At 33.4% G+C, this 18,662-nt stretch overlaps 1 protein-coding gene across 1 annotated transcript in view; it reads right to left on the bottom strand.

Annotated features, from left to right (window-relative positions):
- Positions 1-18,662, bottom strand: part of LOC114332891 (uncharacterized) — a 169,365-nt gene that overhangs the window by 28,046 nt on the left and 122,657 nt on the right. The window contains exons 4-5 of the mRNA XM_028282680.2: positions 9,088-9,235; positions 1,903-2,112 (exon numbers count right to left, since the gene is read on the bottom strand). Of these exons, the coding sequence (XP_028138481.2) occupies positions 1,903-2,112; positions 9,088-9,235 (358 nt within the window). The remainder of the gene's footprint in view (positions 1-1,902; positions 2,113-9,087; positions 9,236-18,662) is intronic.

Raw genomic sequence — 18,662 nt, 5'->3', positions numbered from 1 at the left:
CTTAAGAACTAGTCAGTACCTATTATAAATTTAAAAATAAAACAGAATAAATAAAAAAAAATAAATAAATGAAACAAAAATGCTTTAAGCTAATTTTTATCGACCCGCTTTAGATGAAGGAAAATATATCATTTTTGTTTAAAGCATGAAATAACTAAAAAATAATCATTTAAATATCCCATCGTAAAGTTTCAGCGCCTGTCACTCAAAATATTTATGTATATCTAAAAGCTTCTTTCAACGTCCACAATGGTTATCGGTGCATACTTATACATTGCCACCACTGCCGGATCCATATTTATATTTTCAACATGTTCTCCATTTAAAACTAAAAATATTTTCTTCATCTTTTGAAATCCTTTCGTTTTTTGTTAATACATCTTTGACTTTTTTTGTTAATACTATCTGACCAATTTTTCCAAGGATACCTTCCATCTTTTTTTAATTGTTTATTTTTTGAATCGACTCAACTAATGACATTTGCTGTTTTTCTAAATATTTTATTGTCTCACCCACAAAACAAAAGTTGCTTTTGATAAAAGCAAGATTGTTTTGTAATTCTGTTTCACCTAAAACATCCCGACAATCTTTTATCGGTTTGCTAGCAGTATTTTTAAGTTCCAATATGAAGCTTTTAAAATTTTGGAAATATCCGGCTTAGTATAAAGTTGAATCTAACCGTGTACCCCACCTAGTTAATACTGGTTCCGGTGGTTTTGGAGTGTTAGGGAATCTTTCTCTAAAAAGATGCACCCTTAAAGGAGGTTTAATGAAAAAAAATTTCCCATTTTTTATCAACTAATTAAAAAGTGGAAATAGCAGCCGTATACTCTTAGAAACGCGATTCAGGCCGTGTGCTAGACATTTACAGTGAATTAGATTTGGATAAAAACGATATTAATATTATATAAAAAAGCATCAAATAAGCACGATCATTCAAAAAAGGCATAATAATTTTTAAAAAAGCAAAAAAGCATAAAAAAGCGGTGCCAAAATGTCGTTTTTTGCATATTTCGTTTATGTTTAAAAAGAAAATAGTCCTGCTTGCATTATTTACCATAAGCATTATGCTTAGAAATCTGGACTCTAGTAATCATTTTTAATTTTATTTTGTTTTAACAATCATCTGCAAATTTTTTCTAAAGACACAATGTTTGTTAGTCATATCAATTATATTGCTTTTAATTTTATAAATGTCCTTACACAAAATCAAGGATTAATACACTACATAGTACTTACTGTGTTTATTCAGGTTTTTAACCAGTCCTATTTGGAAATGTGGTGAGAAATATACTATGAGCATTGATTACAATCACGGGTACCCAACACAATACAAATTTGTAAAAATTAAACATCCTATAAGCAATATAATCCAATTATAAAAACTAAAACAAACACCATGTGTGAATTTCTGCTTTGTTTGGAAACCAATTCAGAGTAGCCAACATTGATTTGACGTCACGACTATCACGGTCCATTAGAACAGATCCACGGAGCACCTGGGGCCCAGGGTAACTGTAAGGGACGTCACCTTCTAGAGTTTCAAGGGTTTTTTGAATTTAATTGGTGCAAATGATTGCTAGAGGGTTTTTATGGTCTCTAACCACAAATATGCCATTAGAACTGACCCTCGGTGCATTTTTTGTCCAGGATCACTGCAAGGGGCGTCATCTTCTGGACTTTCGAGGGTCTTCGGTACTACATTTATGCAAACGGGTTACTCATAGCTTACTTGTGCAATATATTATTGGACAAAATATTTTACTTCTCAAATAATATGAGCGTAGGGCGCCCGTTAAAAAGGTGAAGCGATGTTTGATGAAAGAAGAGGCAACAAATGCTCAAAGCTAGAGATGAAGAAGAGGAGTGTACATATAAGACATTAACACTAAATCATGTTACCTTAGGTTTTAACAATTTGGTAATTTTCGCCAAATCAGAATTGTTATCACTATTTTGGGAAATATTGTTCTTTTCAATTCCTTCAAAATATTTTTCAAGAGGTGGAACTTTTAAACTTTTTACACTTGCGTTAACATCACCTTCCGAATCTACTCGATGGGGTGGTATTTCCAGCTGGTCGGCGATCATCGACTGTAAGCTCTTCAGCTCCTGTAATAAAAGTTGTAACTACATATTATAACGACGTAAGCATCAAGGGGATGGGTACGTAGTTTCGGCTCTAATCCTATTTAAATGGGATTCATTTTTTCAAATCCTGAGAAAACTAATAGTCCATTCTTTAACGGTAAAATATTGCAAAACCTCTAAATTTTAAAGAACCGCTTGGATTGACATGAAAATTGGCATACACATAGCTAAGAAGTCAAAGAAAAAAAGTGATATTGTGCCGATATGTGCTTTTTCCCTGGGGGTGGTTTTCACCCCCTCTTGGGGGTGAAAAAATATTTGTTCAAAAAAAGTCAGGAAATGGATAAACTGGCTAATTTTAAGTAACTTTTGTTCTATAGAGTTTTTTCACTAAGTCAATACTTTTTGAGTTATTTGGCAGTGAACATGTTCATTTTTTCAACAAAATAACCACGGTTTTAGACGGTTTTTCGCAAATAACTCAAATAGTAAGTATTTTGTAGAAAAAACATTCTTCACAAAAACATAGCCTGTAAAAAATTTAAAAAAATGGTGTATAGGCATATCATGTCTCCGCACCTAGTATAAGCAGAGTTATAGCTAATGAAAAATATAGCTAATGAAAAATTATAGCAGAGTTCGTCAAATTCCAAATACAAACGTGAAATAACTAAAAATGAAGTACATTTCGGGGAAAACTTATTAAAACTTATTTAAAGTGTTTAAAAAAAGCTTCATTTTTGTTTTATCAAAAAAAACCTCTAGCATCAAAATTAAACAAGTTACGCTCAAAATAAAGTTAGTTCCTTTTGGTTTTGGTAAAAAAATTGAGAAAATCACCCCCTAATTAGTATCTTAAATGAACTTAATCGTTACGACTTCACAAGTTTCTTGATTCGTATATAAATTGTTTATATGATCTGTAAGTTTCATTGTATCAAAGTCCTTATTATTGAAAGGGCTGTAGCTAACAGGGGTTGAACAAGTCACTGATCACGAATGTATGCAAATTTAGAAACACCAAATCCTAATCAATTTTTGTCTAACAGAAAAACAAAAAGTACATGATATTCACAAAAGCAAATCTTACTTTTTTTGTTTTTCGAGATTTTTGGTATCTCTAACAATTTTTAAGTTATTTTGAAAAAAGGCATATTTTTCAAAATTTAAATTTTTAAAAATTTTAATTTAAAACCAATTTTTCTCAAAAATAAGCACTTTGAATCGATGAAACTTACAGATCATATAAACACAACATAAGTAAAATGATTTGTGGAGCGGTAACGATTAATTTCATCTAAGTTGCTAATTAGGGGGTGGTCTTCCCGAATTTTTTTTGCAAAAACAAAAGGGACCAACTTTATTTTGAGCGTAACTTGCTGAAATTTAATGCTAGAAACTTTTTGTAAAAACAGAAATAAATCTTTTTTTAAACACTTTAAAAAATTTATAATGGATTTTTCCCAAAAAGTGCTTAAATTTTTGGATATTTCACGTCGAAATATTCTATTTGAAATTTGGTGAATATGAATCTATTTTTCTTTGGCTATAACTCTGGTTCTACGAGATCCATAGACCTAACGCGTACACCATTTTTTTTTTTTTTACTTTTTATAGGCTATATTTTTGCTAAGAACGTTTTTTTTCGACAAAATACTTACTTTTTGAGTTATTTGCGAAAAACCGTCTAAAGATGTGGTTATTTTATTGAAAAATTAACATATTTACTCGCAAATAACTCGAAAACTGTTGACTTGGCGAAAAAGCTCTATAGAACAAAAGTTACTTAAAATTAGTCAGTTTACCCATTTCCCGACTTACTTTGGACATAAATTTTTTCACCCCCAAGAGGGGGTGAAAATCACCCCCAGGGCAAAAGCACACATCGGCACAATATCACTTTTTGTCTTTGACATGTAAGTTATACGTATGCCAAATTTCATGTCAATTCAAGCGGTTCTTTAAAATTTAGAGCAAAAACCGTGAAAGAATGGACTATAATAAGTATATTTGAAAAACTTAAACGCAGAATGGAAGATTACGTTATTAGCGAGGGCCGAAAGTCCCTGAAAACTTCTGTAATATTTATTTTAATAAGTTACAGGGGTGAAAAACTAAGAGAAAATGTAGTGTGATTTTTAATTTCAAATATCTCGTTCAAAATAAATTTTTTTGAAGTTATACTTCTTTAGGTGCGTTGGGAGTAAATTTATATGTGCGCGAATTCATCAAAAGTCTTGGTCCTGGGCGCAGCTCAAACGTTATACGTGCTCTGATTGGGTAATTACAATGACCTGTCAACAATTGTTTAATATGTCGGGTATTTTATTAATACGCCAATGGTTATGGGTCAACAAATCTTATGTCCCTATATTAGTTTTTATTGTTGTGAGGACACAGACAAAAGCAAGTTTATAATTGTAGTGACTTTTTAAATAGTTTTTAAAAGCAACAGGTACGTAATTGTAAATGTTTTGGAAAATGGAAAATGTGCCTACCTAACTAAAGATAGGCTAACTAAACGTTTTACTGTTTGACAGTTCTGAATTTAATCAAATTAGTTTGATTTTTGTGGAATTAAAACATTAAAGTACAACAAAACATAGAGTAAGAAAACAATATATTAGATGAAGATTATTATAAATTTCGTTGGTAATCAAATTATGTAAATCAAAGCATTAGCTACTATGGATCCCCGGAACGTTTCCAGAAACAATTAATCTCTCCACACTGTCGTCACCTCTGCGAACCACGTGACCAAAGAATTGTGGACATATTGTGGACAGCCTTTTTTTAATCTTGAGTTGGTTTAGAATGGAAAAGTTTGTCCTACGTTTTAGTTGTTTTTTGTTTTTAGCTGTCCAAGGTATGCGTAGCATTCTTCTCCAGCACCACATCTCAAAGGCATCAATTTTTTGGTGCTCGCATGCGCGAAGAGTCCAAGTCTCTGCTCCGTATAGAAATATTGAGAATACAATGGCATTCACCAGTCTCATCTTGATATTTTGAGAGATAGCTCTGTTTTTCCAAACTTTAGTTAGGCGACTCATCGCTTTTTTTGGCATACCAATACGTCTCCGAACTTTTGCTTCAGTTTCCATCTTTAGTTATACTAGACCCGAGATAGACAAAGGTGTTTACTATCTGGTATTCTTGTAACATGTTAGTCAGTTGAATAGTGTCGAATCTGTCAACCACCATTATTTCTGTCTTAGCTTTATTTATTTTTAGACCAACTTTTTTGCTTTCGTACTCAACTCTTCGCAGGAGATCAAACATTTCTTGCTTATTTGCTGCTATAAATGTAGTGTCATCAGCAAATCACCAATCGACATATTACTGCAAGAACATAAAGGCGAATCTTACTTACTTACTTAGTCCTAAGCCTTTCTACCTTTAGGTGAAAGGCGAATCTATTATATTTATTTTGTGTAAGTGTGCCGGGAAACGACCATAATTCAATTCAACGCCATTAAATCTAGTAATGATTGAGGAATATCGTCTGGATACAGAGACTGTGAGATGAGGAATGTTCTTTGGCAAAACTTCATGTATCCTATAATAGTGACTTTGCGATTTTTCACTAATACTCATATACTATAATGATTCCCAATCGCTTCTGATTTTGTTTCTGAAAATCGCTAACAGATCGTTTGCGTCTGTTTCATAGTTCATTCATAGGAGATTCTGACCAATAGAAAGCTACAGAAATCTGAATTAAATCGATAATTTTTGATAATCTCCCGTCGTTAAGTATATTACGTCAGATGCCCTTCGTTGCTACGAAAAAATACATTCAGTGACATTAATGACAATTAATGTTTTAAAAATTATAAAAGTGATGACTTTCAATGGTCAAATATTTATAAAAACTGTGTGTTTAATGGTACTTACATAAATAAATTACAATAAAATTTTGGTTTTGAACAGTTTTATTCATGAAATAATCGCAACAAATTGCACTCGACCTCTGAAATTAATATAGAATTTTTGCTCTCGTGACACTTTGACATAATTTCAATGAATAAACTAAAACTGTCAAAGTGTCACTCGGGAAAAATTCAATAATTTCAGAGCTCTTGTGCAATTACTACTGATTATTTCATTCATAGGAGATTCTGACCAATAGAAAGCTACAGAAATCTGTATTAAATCGATAATTTTTGATAATCTCCCGTCGTTAAGTATAATACGTCAGATGCCCTTCGTTGCTACGAAAAAATACATTCAGTGACATTAATGACAATTAATGTTTTAAAAATTATAAAAGTGATGACTTTCAATCGTCAAATATTTATAAAAACTGTGTGTTTAATGGTACTTACATAAATAAATTACAATAAAATTTTGGTTTTGAACAGTTTTATTCATGAAATAATCGCAACAAATTGCACTCGATCTCTGAAATTAATATAAAATTTTTGCTCTCGTGACACTTTGACATAATTTCACTCGCCTTCGGCTCGTGAAATTAAAACTGTCAAAGTGTCACTCGGGAAAAATTCAATAATTTCAGAGCTCTTGTGCAATTACTACTGATAATTTTCTCTAACTGGCATGCGTCTTTAGCTGCTATATTTACATGCTCATTGCCCATAATACCAGCGTGTCCTTTAACCCAAATGAAACGAACTTTCCTACCAAGCTTTCCCAGATATTGAATAATTTTCCTTACGATCATTGAATTATATTATAATGTTCTTATAATGTTTTGTCAGGTGAGAAAGTAGTGCCAATATACTGACTGAGAATTTGTCAAAATAACAATTTTCTGAACCTGATTTTATAAGCAGCATTGCAGCGCTTTTTTAATTGCCAATGGCTTGGCTGTAAAGATAGTGGGTCCGCCACACGATGCAGCTGTGTATGACCAGTGGATGGTACATAAAGGCAAAACCCGAGCTGTCCCTAATCTTTGATCCGTCTGTGTATACTGCAACTTCATTATCATGTGCTCCCAAAATTGATTTCAGGATAACATTATTAAAAGATGGTAGATTTAAATACTGAGGAAATATTACCATTGGTTTAACAATTAAGGTGTCATATTTGCATTCGTAAAGTGGGTATTTACTGTGGAATTAATTCACTTTTCATAGGAAAATGTATCAATACAAGCATCAGCCAAAGGAGGGGAACGTTTTTTTTTGACCAGTAACGATTGGTGAGATTTGGATAAGATTTGTTGAGATTGGAGAAGACGTAGCATCCCGGCATTCTTACTTTTATACCAAAATAGAGGTTGTGAATCTTGAAGAAGGCCCCCATTCAGTTAAAAATATTTCTAGCTTTTCTGATGCGCGCTCTTATCTTTTGGCTGTTAGTCAATTCTTCACTAATTAGGTGCCGAAGTAGCTGTAGTGCGTCACACTTTCTACACATAGACATAGAGTTCACCTTTTGTTATCTTTTTGAGACAAGCAAACCCAAATAATTTCTCGTCAATCAATATCGAAAGTTGCACCATTTTTTTGAAGATATGCTTCTTTAGCGGCGAATCGATTGAGGGTAAAATTTTATTGATCCCCGCGCATGCGCACACCGACAGTATGGTAATAGTTGTTATACGGGCTCTGATTGAGTGTTGAAATTTTTAAATGATCTGTCAATAATGGTTCAATATGGAGGTTATTGGTAAACAAAAATATTGTTTATTAGTTTTTATTGATGTGCGGACAGAAATAAAATCAAATTTATAATTATAGTGACTTTTTAAAAAGTTTTGAAAAGCCGCAGGTACGTAATTCTAAATGTTTCAGTTGGAAATACCTAATAGTTTCAATACCTATCTATTTAGAAAATGTAAACAAAATAATGTAATAACCTATTAGTAGGCAATGCTTTAATAATTTACATAATCTGATTACGAACAAACTTTCTCTAAATCTTCATCTCATATATCGTTTTCTTACTCTATATTTTGTTGTATTTTATTTCGACAAAAATCAAACTAATAATTTTATTAAATTCATATAAATTTATGGTGTAAACGTTTAGTTTGTGTATATTCCCACATGAGGTATACGAGAGTTTGGTGCAGTTTGAAATGGCGTCAACTTTCGTACGGCGCGGTAGACGTGAAGTGGGTTCAAGCCCAAAGCAAGTTATTATTTTTTTATTTTTTTTATAGATTTTATGATTGTAAGTATATTATTATATAATTTTTGAAGATATTCTTCTTTTTTGAAAGTGGTAGATAAGAAAGTTAGTTTGATTTTTAAATAAAATAAGTACAAATAACTTTTTAAGTATATTTACTTCGTTTAAATTACCTATTATATAATAGAAGAATATCTTCTTACGTGCGTACAAAGTACACACACATTCTTTTTTTCTATAAGAAATTTTGATCTAGAACTTCCAGAACACTTTTTCGTACTCTATATTTTCACGTAAACGTGATGAAGAAGCTAAATTTCAAATTTCGTCACTCAACTTTTGCGATTAAACTTAACAATTCAGGAATCTGCACCTTTTACTTTAAAACATTCGTAACTTTTATTAGAATAATAATAAAAGCTTGAAACATGCCCCACTGTCTTCAAAAAGGAGAGAAATATAATATTCTACTTAAAAAAATTAAGAAATTAAGAAAAATATTAAAATGGAGCAGAGGTGCAGCGAGTTAAACACAAAAAACGTGATATTATTTATTTTTATTTTTTGGGTAAATTTTGCGATTTTGACAATGTTTTCCCACATAAAATTCAAAATAAACTCCATTTTCGTTTTCAGCACCATCAAAAATATAAAGTAGGACCAAAATTACCCATTCACCACACCGTGATCAGTACCTGGTCATTTTGGGGGTGCATGCCGCTCGCCTGTACTGTTTGTTACTGTAAATAACGATAATTCCATGGCACTCCCGCCAGAATTTCATTTGCCGCTATTTACTACATCTGATTAAATCTCTTTCTTTTCCCGTCACGGGCGAATTCAATAGCCGTAATTTGTTGCATGGTCGGATGTATTGTGCTCCACATTATTACTCACCTGCGTTTCTTGCATTCCGTAGATGTTTTCGCTGAAATAGGCCCTTTTGGGCCGGCGAATTACCGCCGGATCGGGCTGGGTCGCGACCGGCAGACAAAGGGCGGAAGGTCGTTTAAACACTCCGCTAGATTGTGGTTTTTTGTAATACCTAAAAAAAAACATTTTCTTTTAAACGTTAAAAAATTGGGGTTAAGTAAATTTAAGACAATTTCTTTACTCTTTACGTAAGTCCTTAAGAGCCGAGAAAGAAAATACATTATCTTTTGCGTTAAGGGTTTATATAATCTACACCGAGAATACGTAAAACAAAGGGGAGTATTAATTTTATAAGTAAAGTATTTTTTCACAAAGACCCAAAAGTATATTGTTATATTTATAGATACATAAAAACTAAAGATACAAGCATTTAACATTTTATCTGTACCTTCACTTTCTCCTTTGAAGCAGGATAATAAACATTAAGAACAAAAGAGCACAAAAAACAACTTAAAATACACACACCGGCAAAATTAGCCGAACACCTTAAAAATAGGACATGTTTGATGTCACGAATTTCCTAAACCTGTTGGCCGATTTGAGTGATTCTTTTAGTATGTTATAGCCTTATTAGTTAAGAATAGCGGTGTAATAATATTGTTGCTAGACATTTACATGTTATTTTATACCGGGTGTTACAATCATTCTGTGTTTTTTTCTTAAAGTTTGGAACACCCTGTGGACTATTCTAGCACATATAAAATATTAAAATTAAAACTCGATTATAGCCTTAGGCTTTCTTAACATTTTCTTTTTCGATTCATGTGCTTATGTTGGAAAATAAAAAGTTATGGGCTTTAACAACTAGCCATGTTTTTCATCGATAAATCCTCAGTAGGGGAGGAAATTATGCTAAATTTGCAGTTACTCGAGCGTTATGGGGACCTATTGGATTGTGAATAGTATGTGCTAAAACCAGAAAAAGGTTAAGTTAATTTTTCCATATATTGGGGGACTTTTCATTTTTGAATTTATTTTTCATTTGAAACAATCGATTTTTTCCGATTATAGCGCGATCCATCCATAACCCCAAAAAAATGTGTCAAATAAAAGTTGCTTATTTACGTAAAGAATCCAAATCTGCAATAAAAATTGGGGGCTCCTATTTAAGATTTTAAATTAAATTCCTTACCCCACCTCCGTGGAGGGACGTGTTTGGTGCCATTCGATAGATTTTTCAAAAATATTGAATACTTGTATTTTGCAGTTTTTCGATCTGATGTTCAGCTGCTTCAGCTGAAATCCACGGGAGGTCGTCATTGGGACATCGCTTATTAATTTATTTATTTAATACATCTATTGGATTACTTTAGGCTTGTTTATTAAACTAAGCAGCTAATGATGGTAGGGGAGCCTAATCGGGGATTTTTTCAGTTACATGGGGAGAAACCTTGTACCCTGTAAGTGTACCTATACCATATATTGGTTCTTAACACCGGGGAATTCATTAAGGGGGACCGAGAAAAAAATCTATTTTTAGAAATCTAAAAACTCTATTCGCTTAGGGGGTAAATTAAAAATTTTAAATACGATATTCGCGAAATGCACGTATTCAATATTTTTCAAATTATATCGAATGGCACCAAACACGTCCTCCCACGGAGGTGGGGTGGGGAGTTACTTTAAAATTTTAAATAGGAGTCCTCAATTATTATTGAAGATTTGGATTCTTGACGTAAAAATAAACAACTTTTATTCGCAACGTTTTTCTAAATTATGGATAAATGGCGCTATAATCGGAAAAAAACGATTGATTCAAATGGAAAATAAATTAAAAAATGAAAAGTCCGCCAATATATCGAAAACTTAACCTTTTTCTGGTTTTAGCACATACTATTCACAATCCAATAGGTCACTATAACGCTCGAGTAACTGCAAATTTAGCATACTTTCCTCCTCTACTATGAGGATTTATCGATGAAAAACATGGCTAGTTGTTAAAGCCCATAACTTTTTTTATTTTCCAACATAAGCAAATGAACCAAAGGAAAATGTTAAGAAAGCCCAAGGCTATAATTGAGTTTTAATTTCAGTATTTTATATATGCTAGAATAGTCCACAGGGTTTTCCAAATTTTAAGAAAAAAACACAGTAATATTGTTACACCCGGTATAAAATGATATTTAACTGTCTAGCAACAATATTATTACAATGATATTCTAAAATAATAAGGCTATAATATACTAGAAGAATCACTCAAATCGAATCACTGGTTTAGGAAATTCGTGACATCAAACATGTCCCATTTTTAAGGTGTTCGGCTAATTTTGCTGGTGTGTGTATATTAGGGTGGAACGAAAAATTCGAAGTCAATATTTTTTATGGGGCTAGTGCGAAAAAGTTGTGTTTTTGTGTATAATAAAACTGTAAGAAACCTTTTTTGTATTGGACCCTATCTTCAGGTTCCATATTAAATTTAAATTTTTGGGAATTACAAACAAAAAATAAAATTTAAAAAAATTATTTCTTTATCAGTTTTTTGAATCTAAATAATTGTTTTATGATACAATATATATTTTAAGATTGGTAGTCTGATTTTGGGTTAAAAAACGGCATAATATTTCTAGACTGCAACCTTGAACGAATCAAGATATCCCTTGATTTTGGTCCAAACAGCAGCTGATGCTTTAGTTACTAACTTAACAGTTCTTTCCACGGATTTTGTATCACAAGGGCAGTTTAAGACCTCTATGTTGTTGTAATTTCCAGAATCAATCATATTCCTTACATCTTCATTGGAAATATGTTTTAGCAAAGGAGGAGCCGTAACTTTGAATCCAGAAATAGAAATTAAGTCATTACAATCTACAGCACTAAAATTAAATGTTGGTATTTTGAATCTCCGGATCTTTTTTTCTTTCTGACTTTCTCTAGCTTTCGGCACTCTGCGAAGTCCTAGCTTCAGTATATGTTTTCGTTTATCTTTTATCATACCGAGTAATACATTTTCGGAGTGGGCAAAATAAGCATTCCTTTGGATAACGGCATCGATAATTTTTCTTTGGTCAACTGGTAGAAATCGTGAATAATGGATCATTCGCCATAAATGTTTTGAACCATCAGAACAGCTAGGATACAGTTTTATATAAAACCAAACTGGTGCATACACTTTTTGGATAAAACTTACTAACATAATTAATTGGGGGCTGGGACATTCAGTTCCGACATACAATCGAAGCAACCGATTATCAACTGTCAGCCACCTTGCGTGTGATATTTTCCCAGGTTTTTTAAGGCTCAAATCATTAGGACATTTTCCCGCAGCAACTGCTTGACTGATTTGGTACAAGTACTTCTGATCGGCACTAACGCTCGGTTTCATAATTAGTTAAAGTGGACTTTAAATTTTTTATCAATGCAATTCATATGTGTAAATGTCAACTTTAAAGTGAACTTTAGTTAATGTTCACTTTAAGTTGATTATGAAACCGGGCATAAAGTCTGTTGTTTCTAATAATATTGCTAGGTTGTTTTCTATTGCGACAAAATCGACAACAGCCTTCTCTTCACAGCGTTCCAGAAGTTTCCCTATTGGCTCTGAAAAACCAAGTGGTCCACTGATGCGTCCATCTAACTGTTGAATTAAATGACGTAGAGGTAGCTCATTGCAATGAAATAAGCATACTAGCCATTGAAGTGAAGTGCCGCAGTATTTGTGACGTAGATGGTTGGACATTAACTGTTGACAAAGGAGCAAGAATTCTTCTTCATGATCATCTGCATCAGAAGAATTTGAGTCAGACAAGCTGCTACTTATGGAAGGATTAGAGGAATCAACGGTACATACTTTAAGAACAATAATTTCGTCAGTATTTTATTTTTGAGAACTTGCCTTTGCCTTCATGGTTCTTTCCATTTTCTTCCTTATTGCTGCAGATGCTGCAGTATCCACTGGTTCAATTGCCATTTTTCGACAGGATCGTTGATCTTGAAGAAAAATTCGCTCATTTTGTGGTACTTTCTTGATTTTATCACAAGTACACACACAAGCCGCGATATTCAATAACTTTTTACACTCCTTTCGAAACTGGCAAATCTTTTCTATTTATGAATCAGATGCTTGCTGAGTTTTTGTGTACCTATCGGTTAAGATTTTGATACTCTGTATAAATATTTTTAATCATATCTTGAATGCACTTATGCGATAATGTTGGAATAGAAGCTTTTATTCATATTTGTTCTACTTTCGTTGCATCCAACGGCATCCAAGACGTCGGCGATAGATGGATCTTTATTATTATTTGTCAACTTAAGTTCATTACGAATAAAGAGAAAGCACTTTAGAATGTCACACTTAGTTGGTAAAACACGATCATTGAAATTTGATCAGAGCCAATTGATTTTTTCGACAAAAATAATTTTTTTGTTTTTTCATTTTTCAAATCCAATATGGAACCTCAAGATATTTTTTTATTTCAAAATGCTCTCGCACCAATTGTTTTCATCACCTGACACAACTTTTACACGATAGCCACAAGAATTTTTCTTTTCTTTTATTTTTTGACCTTTTTCGTTCCACCCTAGTGTATATTCACAAGTCTTTATTTATCATTTATTTATCGTATGACACTTGACACAGTTACATTTATGTACATATATTTTGTATAAAACATAATACATACATAGGTTTACAAACGCACATCTAGCTTATTTATATAGTCTCTCGAGTCTGGAGTCGCCATTAGGAAATCCTCTGAACTGCCATGATATGATCTTGGGAGACACTGTTCTGTGATGGGACATATGGTTTGTGGCTGTCCGCAGTCACAGACTCGGTATTGGGGATGGTCGTTTATCCCATTTGTGCATCATGTAATCACATCTGCCTTGTTGGGTTCTGATTCAGTTCAGCATAGTCCCTGTGTTGTGTGTTAAATGAAAACCTGGTGGTTTTTGTGTGATTTAGGACAAGCTGCTATTCTGTTATATTCTGTTATTCCATCCATACCTGAGTCCATGATGTCGTTAAATTGAACTCATTTCCCATAGCAATCTTTGCTGTTTTTATTGGCGGTCGTCTGGAGCGTAGACGGTTAGGGTTGGTAGCATCTATATCTTCGTGGATTGGCAGGCTCTCAAAGTTATCAATTATTATTTTTAAATAATTAAATAAAGTTATTAAATATTCTGAGAAATAAAGCTAAACTTTTGGAGAACAACGCCACGAAAAAATTCTCAATAATTGATGACAAGACGCCCATCCAACAAACTCGCTTAAAAGAACTCCGAAATGAACTAGAAACTCGCAAAAATAACGGTGAATATGATTTAACCATTAAATACATTAATGGCACTCCCAAAATCACGAATTTTCGTTCATAATTTTTCTACCAACAAATTTAATGACTGGCTATTTCTATATACCAATTTAGATTCACTTTCCGCTAAATTTGACGAATTTGTATGCACAGTGCAACTTCTTCAACCACACATTATTTGTATTGCCGAAACCTGGCTTAAACCTTCAATTCCTGACTCATGTGTTAACATAAATGGATATACAATATATCGTAAAGACAGAGAAATTCGTGTGGGTGGTGGTGTATGCATTTATTTATCTAATATTATTACCACAACTTTCAAAATTGACATTAAGCCATTAGATATTCCTGGAATAGATGCTATTCACTTATCTATTACTAAAAATCCATTTTGCCTTAATTTAGTCTGTATATATCGCCCACCTTTGACAATACTTGCTCACGATAATGTTTTGCTTACTAAACTTGACGAACTATCATCTTTTGATAATCTTATCATTACTGGAGATTTTAATTTCCCAGAGATCACCTGGCCAATAACTGCATTATCTGACGCCGAAAACGCTCATAATTTGTTTAAAAACTTTGTCGTAAATTCGAACCTGATACAACTCATCACAGAACCTACCCGATTTAGAATTAATAACCAACCTTCTATTTTAGATCTAGTGTTAATTAACGACGAAGAGCTAATTTCATCTCTTGAAATCAGTTCTCCTATAGGAAAGTCAGATCATGCAGTTATAACAGCTCACATTCAATTCAACCAAATACTACCCAGCAAAAATAATACTGTAACATATACTATTACCAACTTTTCTGAAATCGACACTAAACTATCTCAAATCAACTGGCAATTATTTTTTGCTGACTTAAACGACCCTTCATTAATGTGGACTGCATTTCTCGATACCGTCCACAATATAATTTCTACAAACACTACCTTCCGTAATATTTATAAAAACAATCTTAAACCCTGGATAAATCGAACAGCAATAAACCAAATTAATCACAAACGACATCTCTGGCGGAAATTTAAACAGACCGGGCTTCTCACTGATTTTCAAAACCACCGCAGATTTTCAAATACCTTACAAACTTTTCTAAAAACTTTAAGACAAAATTTTGAAACAAGTGTTATTGACAGTGGTAATATGAAAAAAGTCTACAAATACATAAGGTCCTCATTGACGTCTAAAGTTTCCATTCCTCTACTTCAAAAACCTAATCAGACTTTATGCTCTTCTGACAAAGATTCTTCTGAAACTCTATCTTTAGCATTTTCACAGGTTTTTACTAAAGAATCGAATGATGGTAATCTACCTCCTATTAGGTGTAACCGTGTCGGTGCATCCTTACGGCAAGTCGAATTTACAGTGGATCATGTCAAACAACACTTAATGAAACTTCGCACATCCGCTTCACCTGGTTTAGATGGTTTAACACCAAAACTATTAAAAAGATGCGCAGATACACTTGCAATACCTTTAACGTTAATTATGCAGACTTCTTTTATCCAGAATTCCTTACCCCCTAATTGGAAATTAGCATCGGTCAGTCCTATTTTTAAAAAAGGCAACAAACTCGATCCCAACAATTATCGTCCGATTAGCTTACTACCAGTAGTTAGCAAAGTCATGGAAGCCATTATTTCCGAGGAGATGACTAAATTCTTTCTCCAAGAAAATGTTATTCCAACACAACAACATGGATTTGTTTCTGGTCGCTCTACTCTAACCAATCTCCTACATTGTGTTAACGACTGGACGTCATCTATTAACAGTTCACAGCCGGTCGACGTTGTTTATCTAGATTTCTCTAAAGCCTTTGACCGTGTTCCTAAACGCAGACTTCTACATAAGCTAGAACATTTCGGAGTTCGCGGTACTTTATTATGTTGGATTGATGATTTCCTGACAGATCGACATTACAAAGTTAGAGTTGGCGAATCTTTCTCACAGGACAGGTTAGTGGAAAGTGGAGTGCCGCAGGGTTCCGTCCTTGGACCTCTGCTTTTTACGGTTTATACCAGCGATGTTCCTTCCTATGTTTCAAGTAAAATATCGTTATATGCTGATGACACAAAAATATATGCCAATCCTATCACAAACCAGTTAGCCCTCCAAAGAGACTTGGACTCTATTTTTTCTTGGTGTTCCCAGTGGTTACTACCCTTAAACACAGAAAAATGTGTAGTGCTTAGAATTGGTAAAAACAATCCACTTGTGCCGTACTTCGTTAACGGACAACCATTAGATTCAGTGTTCTCGTATAACGACCTCGGTGTTATTGTAAACAGCAGCCTAACGTGGTCCGACCATATTCAGTCTATTTGTAAACGTGCGAACTCCAGACTATATCTTATTCGGAGGTGTTTTTCGAGAGCTTCAATGCAGTCATTCTGTAAACTTTACACTATTTACATAAGACCGATTCTTGAATATGCTGGCCCAACGTGGTATCCTGATTTGGTTCGAGACAAAATTTTGTTGGAAAACGTCCAAAGAAAAGCCACTCGAATTCCATTGGGACTGAGAAGACCTTCCTATGAAGAAAGGCTCAGTATGGCCCACCTAACTTCTTTTGGACTTCGCCGACAACGCGGCGACTTAATAACCACATTTAAAATATTAAAATTTAATTTCGGAAATCTCGACGAAATTTTTACAATCAATCAAGATGAACGCCTTAGAGGTCACCAATTTAAACTGAAAAAAGAGAACTTTTGTACGAGACCAAGACAGAATTTTTTACCAAATAGAGTTTTCGATATTTGGAATAACCTGGATGATAACATTGTCTCAGCCCCCTCTACCAACACATTTAAAAACAGACTTGACAGTTTTCTATTATAGTTAAAATATTTTTTATGTAAACCCAAATTGTATCTTTTTTTTTTTTTTTATTGTATTTACTAGTAGGTTACTTACGTAATTTCTTTGTTTTTGGGCATAATAGGGACTTGTCCCTCTGCCCTTGTTTATGTATAATAATAATAATAATAATAATAATAATTATCTTTTTGTACTCACTAGTGAGGACGTGCATGCGCCTTAGATTGGGCGGAGGAATGTTACTCGGGCGGTAGTATTGAGAGCCATTGCGTATTGGTAGATTTGATAATGCCAGCAATTATTCTCATTGTTGTGTTTAATTGGGCATCTACTTTGTGTAGGTATATGTGGGCTCCTAAGCTAGGCTGAAGAGCAGTATTCAGATGAAGTACCGAGGGCAGATGATCGCAAGGTGGAAGTCGAATTTTACATGCTTACTAGTCCGTCTGTTTAGTGGTGTGGCTATTTCTGCAGAGTGATTGAGATTGGTGTGTTAGCTGTAATAATTTGCAAATGCTACGAATCTCTTAGCTTCCTTTGCGGTCTGCCATGGCGGATATTGTTCCATTACGACGATCTTCTCTGAAACTGGTGCTATACTTCTTCATGAACTTTTGTGTCCGAAGTATAATAAATCTTTCTTAATAAACTCGTATCTATATAGATTTTAATGTTATCAACAATTATCTAAACTAAAAATAAATAAACATTTTCAATTTCATCAGTTGCTAGCAGTTGCCGCTAGAGCATCCATGCCATTTCGTTCGTTGCAATGCGTGACTGCACGCCGGGGTTTGCAGTGGTTGGATCAGAGAGAGCAGCATATGTGCCTCCTGATAAGAGACTAATAAGTTTCGAAACCGGTAGAGGTGCTTGCAGCACTCTCTGATTGAAAATGATTATTCATTTTTGATTTACATGTTTACTCTGATTGAAGTACGAAGGGGACCATTCTCGTTGGAACTTTACCGCGCTGAGCAGATGGGACGTGAATTATAAATAGGAAACTTGCATAAAATTTTAGATTTGAAAAAAATGGTATAAATCACAACATAACATAATTTAGAACCTGTATCAAAGATAAAAAAAGTTTTGTTTGTCTTTCGTTTGGCCCCTAAAGACGACTAAAAATTCAACTTATACCAGCCACCCCAAAACGCGTCGTGACGTCACGGGGTTGTATGTTTACATTCTACACCAATTATATATATAATTTTAAATTAGACATAAACGTCAGTAAAAAATACAGTTATGTGACGTTAAAAGTGTTTTTGATCGTTTAAACTATTCATAGAAAATTTGTACTCTTACAAAATGGTTTTATTTTCAAAAGTAAACCTTCTTTACTTTCCTTCAAAAACTGTATCAAACTCAAATCTCAACAAACTGGTACATATTATTAAAACGACATATGATAAATGTCATTAGAATATAAATATTTTTC

This window comes from Diabrotica virgifera, chromosome 5 (genome assembly GCF_917563875.1).
Source record: "Diabrotica virgifera virgifera chromosome 5, PGI_DIABVI_V3a".
NCBI lineage: Eukaryota > Metazoa > Arthropoda > Insecta > Coleoptera > Chrysomelidae > Diabrotica > Diabrotica virgifera.
The sequence above is the reverse complement of the archived record's forward strand: the minus strand, read 5'-3'. Positions and strand labels throughout refer to the sequence as shown.